Consider the following 6,466-nt stretch of genomic DNA (forward strand, 5'->3'; position numbering starts at 1 on the left):
TCAGGCGTCACAGACGTCGATGTGGGCCAGGAGTTCCTGGTACTGAGTGGCTGGGTACTCGGCCTGGCACTTGGGACACTCCAGGAAGCTTTCCTCCAGCAGGCTCCTCCGAGGTGTGGAGGTCATGTTGTCGAAGGTGAGCCTGGACGTGGGGTGGACCACTTCACACGAGCCGTGAGCCTGCTCCTCTTCCTGACTTACAGAAAATTATCCATCAGTTATGGTTGATATTTCTCTGCTTCATAAAGACTCTCAGATGCACATAAAAAGCATTTAATATCAAATATTCATTCACTAGTGTTAGCTATAGGGGCAGGTGAACAACTTTGATTTCACGGCATTTTCAATGCTATTTAATTTTTACAACGCTTTATGTGTTATTCCAGAAGTTACTGTGGAAACTGACAAAAATAAATACCACAAGTTAACAAACTGCATTTGTTATAACAAGTCCCTCCTAAGAATGAGTCATGCAATCAGTTGCTCTGATAACAAGCCCACAACATATTCCAAAAACAGCTTCACTTCTTTTTTTTTTTTTTAAACGCTGGTTCCAACAATGTCACAGACAATCCTGACAGAGATTTACAGCTCTCGGAACAGACAGCGGCACAGTAAAAGAACAGAATAGTTCCTGTTCTGGTTTTTGGTGATTTTGAGAGGGTCTGTCCAGGCTACAAAATAATATGACGACAGTTCAAAGACTGATCATTCTAAGAAGTGTAAAGAATCTATTAGTGTAGCTTTAAGTTTCATCTTAGTAACAACAGATTGGGTCCTTTGCTCTGTTCATGCAGACCTTTGACTCCTTTGCAGCCTTTTCTTTATTTTTGTGTAGCATCTTCAAGACTTTGACCAGTAGCTTCTTTAAATACAAACAATCCTGCCTCACATCTTCAAGATCTTTTGTAGAAATCTTGATCTAAAATCAGAAGAGGTTGACAGTACAATGACACCTTATAAGTAAGGGTGATTTTTTTTTTTTTTTTTTTTTTTTTAAGAATATTTCTTCTGGTTTTGATAGAAAGGAAATGCAGTAAGACAATAAGAAGCCTCATTGAGAAGTGTGAATGAATCATCACAATCCAAAATGTCTGAGTAACATTCAGGACTTCCTCATATAAGCTGGTTGGTTACCTGCCGCTGCAGGTCTTCAATCTTTTTCTGGTCCGCTACCTGACGATTCAATGTCAGTTTCTGAAAAGAGTTTTTCCGAAGAAGAGAGTAGTCATTTATCGGTGTGTCATCACTTATTTACTGACCGTGAGATTCGCCATTTCTCTCGCTTGTCGACTAGCATGACGGTGTACCTGCATCATGAAGCGAACCGATCTCTTCTCCTTATCGAGCCTGCTCTGGGGCTCTTCGGGCTCGTTTCTCAGCTCTTCCTCCTCGTCCTCCAAGTCGTCGGGATCATCCAGCTGCTGTCTGAGAGCCTCCACTTCTTTTTCCTTTTCCTTGCACCTGCACATCAATTTGTGAGTCATGCAGCTGACGTCCATGGTCAGCAACATTCCCCATCTTTGTTTAAAAAAATAATCCGGTAACACTTTACTTGAAGCACCCGGTATAACACATTATAAGTAGTTATAAACACTCATACATGATCACCATGCTTTATAACTCACTATACAGCACAATACAGCATAGGATCAGGGTTAGGGTTAGGTCCTGGCATTGTGATCATCTATGCATGTTTATAACTATAGCTACACGTGTTGTGATGGCATTATAATGCTTTATAAATGTACTTATAATGTGTTATACAGGGGGGCTTCAAATAAAGTGTCAACATAATTCTTGACGTACCAGTTCTGGGTGGTTATCAGTTGCTTTTGGGTCACGTCTAACTGTTCTCTCAACACTTCCAGCTCATCTTTTGCTTTCTGCAGGAGTTTTTCATAATGTTCCTGCATCTCAGCCATTTTTTCCTTCACTGCGGGAGAAAGCAGTAGTAGATCAGACTAAGTTAAACGCAAAGCTAGCCATTGGAATGAAATCACAAAACTAAATACACAATCAAAGATGTTGGGAAACAGCTGTGCACATGTGCAATGCATAACAAGAATACCCGTGATGTTTGAAATGCAAAAACAGGCAATATACTAAAGCAACCCTGTGAGAGTCTGATGTGTGTCCGCTGCTTACTGTCCCTCCAGCTCACCATCTGAATGCGCCTCATTGTGCTGCTGTGAACGGGCCTGATTGGCTTCATTCAGATAATTCTCCAGCCATAACATTCTGTCCAGAACCGCCTTCGCATTGGCCTCTCTCTTCTGGTCATATTCCAGCCACTGCCTGTTCTTTTCCAAGGCCTCGGGGGGATTCAGCACAAGAACAAGAGGCACACAGCAGAGAGGGACAGAAAGAGAGTCATGCCAGTGGTATGGCGCCAAAGCAAAAGCAGCAAGATGTGTTTACTATACCCAGGACAAGTCTTCATATCGAAATATGCATAATAGTTTAGTTATCAGTCAACAAATGTTGCCATTATCGAAAAAGAAGGCAATAACAGTTCATTTTATTACTCAAGACAATAAAATTCAATGTAAATGAATAGAAATTAAATCTAAATTGTGTATTTTGCGTTACCACCATCCACAGGCCATTTTCACCCGTTTCCAAAACAAACTTACATCTATGAGTTGATTTCTGAGCTCTGTCACATCTTCATCAGTGTAGGAAGGCTGTTCATCAGAAGAGGAATCCTAACGACCAACAAAGTCTCATCAGGAGCTTCATAACTCTCATGGAAACTTGTTTAAATTTGGCTCTTTGTGAAGAACATGCTTTAATTTATTTTTCTATCAGCAGCCCCTTGTAGAGAGACGCGATTTAAAATCGACTGCTGCCATCTAGTGGCCCAAAATGATAACACACCTACAGTCAGCTTTGACTTCAATGTCCAGTGTGCTTTGAACGCAGCTGCAGTGTCACTGCAGTTACTATGAAACACAACTCACGTGACTCACAATTCTGTTGAGTTAAACAACTAGCAAAAATATTTTTGCTAGTTTTATAAGCTCACTGACTGTAAAGGACAGCTTAATATAGAAAGAAAATATTTATTGGAGTATTATTAAATGCAAATGTGTTGCGTTGCTTTCAGCAGTTCAATCTCAAATAAATGTTATCCCTGTTACACTTTTCTTGAAGTGATCATGACGCTTACTTAAAATGCTCCTCAATCTTTCTGAACTAACCCAACGTGTGTTTGTCTCTTCATACTCACGCTGCCAGCTGAACTTGCTTTGTTTTGATCTTCATTTACATCTTCATTTTGATCTTCATCTACGTCTTCGTTTTGATCTTCATCTATGTCTTCGTTTTGATCTTCATCTACAGCTTCGTTCGCATCTTCATCTGCGTCTTCGTTTTGATCTTCATCTACAGCATCGTTTTGATCTTCATCTACAGCTTCGTTCGCATCTTCATCTACGTCTTCGTTTTGATCTTCATCCTCATCTTCATCCACATCTTCATTTTGATCTTCATCTACAGCTGGCTGGTAACTCTCTAGCCTCAACATTTCAAGACAAAGGAAGGCCTGCAAGTTGACAAAGAAAGAAGTGTAAGTAGTGCAAACCTTTCTAATATCGTACACGTTGTTTAAACATTGTAGCTGAGCTGGGCGAGAGGGTGAATGACATCAGATCATGCTTCATTCATTCCACATGAGAAAAAACCCACAACGCATCTGTAACAGCCATTTTTGGGTTATGGGTTTCATTTTTATTTTGGTTTATTTATTTGTGCTGTGAGCTTCCCACCACTGGGGGCATCCCTGCTGTGAGCAAAGAGTTTTAGATTGTGTTGGTGGCGTGTTCGTGTCGTGACATGTGTGGAAGTGTTAATGGTGTTGTCGGGTCCCACAGTGCTGGTAAGAGAAAGGTGATGTTATTTATCCATGAAAGGCTTCGGCTTTGCTCAGATCCTGCTGTCATCCACCTCCTTCATAGCTCTCTAAGCAATATGTTCACCTATCACATACTCGTAGAAGCGCCAGCAGGCGATGACAACGATAATGATTAAAAGTCTAAAACATCCATTAATGAGGATCTTATGAGTCCTTTGATATTCAAAGTGAGCCAAAGAACTCACGAAGACAGCAGACACTTAGAAATCCAGTTGAGTCAGTTCATTGACTTCATTCCGGTTGGTGAATTTAAGTTACATTCAGCAATCAACATAGCATACATAATGATACATATCATACATATTTGTTATGTTGCTGTTTTGAACACTGACTCAGGTCATTCAACCTGAACTGAACACATTAGTGACAATCTCAGAGTGAACCAAATCCATAATGAACCTCATTTACCACAACTTGCAGTAGGACTACTGAGAAAAACAGAAGGTTTTGAATAACTTCCCATGTGAAATAATTTCTTTGAATGCAGCTCTCTCAGTTCTTCACTATCTGGACCCAGTTTTTCACAGTGCTTTACATTTTATTACAACAGACGTTGTGTTTCCGAGCTCTGTTTTTATGGATTTTAATTGGAGTACTGAAACAGGAGCACTTGTGTTTATTTACAAGGCTGTTCTGTGCACAAGCCTCCCACCAGCACTGTCATGTGTGACCATATTTACCTGGACAAGTTTGTAAAGCTGTGAGTGTTCACGGAAAAGCTCAGTGAGGATGTTCTTCAAACAGCTGTTCTCCTTCCTCAGGATGCTCAGAGCTGCACCGCACTCGCAGTGAAGCTTTTTCTTGAGGGAACGTTTGTATTTAGAGACAGTCATCTTGATCACCTGCAGACATTCCACAAGATTATCAGGTAAATAAAACACCACAAAACGCAATGACAAATATAAGCCCCTGTTAACATTAAGTTATACAGCGAAACAGAATCTTTATCACAGTGTGGTCTTTAAAGTGGGTACGGAGCATAACAAAGAGGGAATGACAGTGTAATGAAGTCAAAAAATTTGAAATGTTTAGTGTCAGCAGTTTTGGTGACTTTGCACTGACAATTATTAGATAGAAGATATTTTTCCAAGTTGTACGAAACCTAACTTTCAGCTCCTAAATGTTGTTGACTTGAAACTGGAAAGACCAACTGGTAAATCACAAAGATAAAATTTCTGAGGTGGAAACAACCTCAATTGTTACTACAAAGTAGACTGAGCATTCATTCAAGTATTATTCTACATGTCTTTTTTTAATCCACTAGAACCAAATAAACCCAATAATGGGTAATGTAATACTTGGTACTTAGTGGGCATTTATGTGAAATGACACTATATCAAATGCTTCCAATTGAGTTGCTTCCTAATGCAATCACTGTGTGTTGAACAAAAGGAAAGTGTGGGCAACAGGTAAATATCTCAGATGCCAGTCTGAACTTTTTGGCTTTAAAAATCCTCCAAACATGAGTTTAAGTGACTTTTAGCAGTATACCACCCTCAAAATCCACCCCAACTTCAGATTTGCTAGTTTTACTGCAACTGTGGGGTGTTTAACCTGCTCTAGTTTACATTACAACCACAAGAAATAGTGTATACTGCTTAATGTCTGTATAGAAATATAGAGAAAAATCATGTTCAGTTGAGATCAGGACTGGATGTACAGTAAAGTTTGAAGAGAATCAATCCCAAAACAAACATATTACTACCAGAATTATTCATATTTTGTATTTATGAAAATATCACTACCTCCTAATTTGAAATCATGGCACTTGTAAAAATGTAATGGGTATTTTCTAATAAAACACATCATCACAATTGTAAGTATGAAACAAAGACAGTAAAAGGGAAATGAACACATCAGCAGTTAAAATACTATTATTACATTTTAAATGATGGCTACCGCCATCTTTACAGATTAGCATTTAAGTGTTCTTTTCGATAACCAAGCTTTTCCTTTCAGAAAATACCAAAACAGGAAAATCACTTTGTTTAAGATAACATCGTTACCATAGATGGGTTTTTTCTATCGTCTATGATGTTACAGAGGCTAAATGTAGCTTTGGCGCTAGCTAACACAACCGTCACTTACAAAGTGTGTCAATTCAGGTGCTCTTAAGTTACTCCTGCCTCACAAAAGTTATCTAAAAAAGCACATTTGTTTTTGTAAGGTAATAATTTCACATTCTAAATATTTATTTTCTGTAATTATGTTATTGAAATAGGTAATCTTACCTACAAAGGAAAACGAAGTCACGAAACCAGAGCTACGACGTCCAGGAGCCTCTAGGGGGTGCCAAACGCCGGTTATTCAGTCAACAGCATAACCAGAAAAAAGTATCATTGCTATTATCATTATAAATTTAAAAAACAAATTACTACTACTACTACTACTACTACTACTACTACTACTACTACTACTGCTACTACTACTACTACTACTACTACTAATAATAATAATTATTATTATGATAATAATACATTTTTTAAGATTATTCAACATAATCAACTTGTAATCAAAATCTTATCAAAGTGTCACTTTCACATCTAAAAT

The 6,466-nt window shown here is 38.6% G+C and overlaps 1 protein-coding gene across 1 annotated transcript; it reads right to left on the bottom strand.

The window, feature by feature from the left end:
* On the bottom strand, nucleotides 1-4,749 carry LOC115399354 (centrosomal protein of 55 kDa-like). The gene is made up of 9 exons (XM_030106676.1): nucleotides 4,597-4,749; nucleotides 3,272-3,547; nucleotides 2,637-2,708; nucleotides 2,165-2,315; nucleotides 1,810-1,936; nucleotides 1,311-1,464; nucleotides 1,138-1,197; nucleotides 800-922; nucleotides 1-192 (listed from the first exon to the last, which is right to left on the bottom strand). Exons 1-9 carry the CDS (start codon nucleotides 4,747-4,749, stop codon nucleotides 1-3), a joined length of 1,308 nt encoding a protein of 435 aa, XP_029962536.1.
* Nucleotides 4,750-6,466: the final 1,717 nt, after the last annotated feature.

Source organism: Salarias fasciatus, chromosome 13 (genome assembly GCF_902148845.1).
Source record: "Salarias fasciatus chromosome 13, fSalaFa1.1, whole genome shotgun sequence".
NCBI lineage: Eukaryota > Metazoa > Chordata > Actinopteri > Blenniiformes > Blenniidae > Salarias > Salarias fasciatus.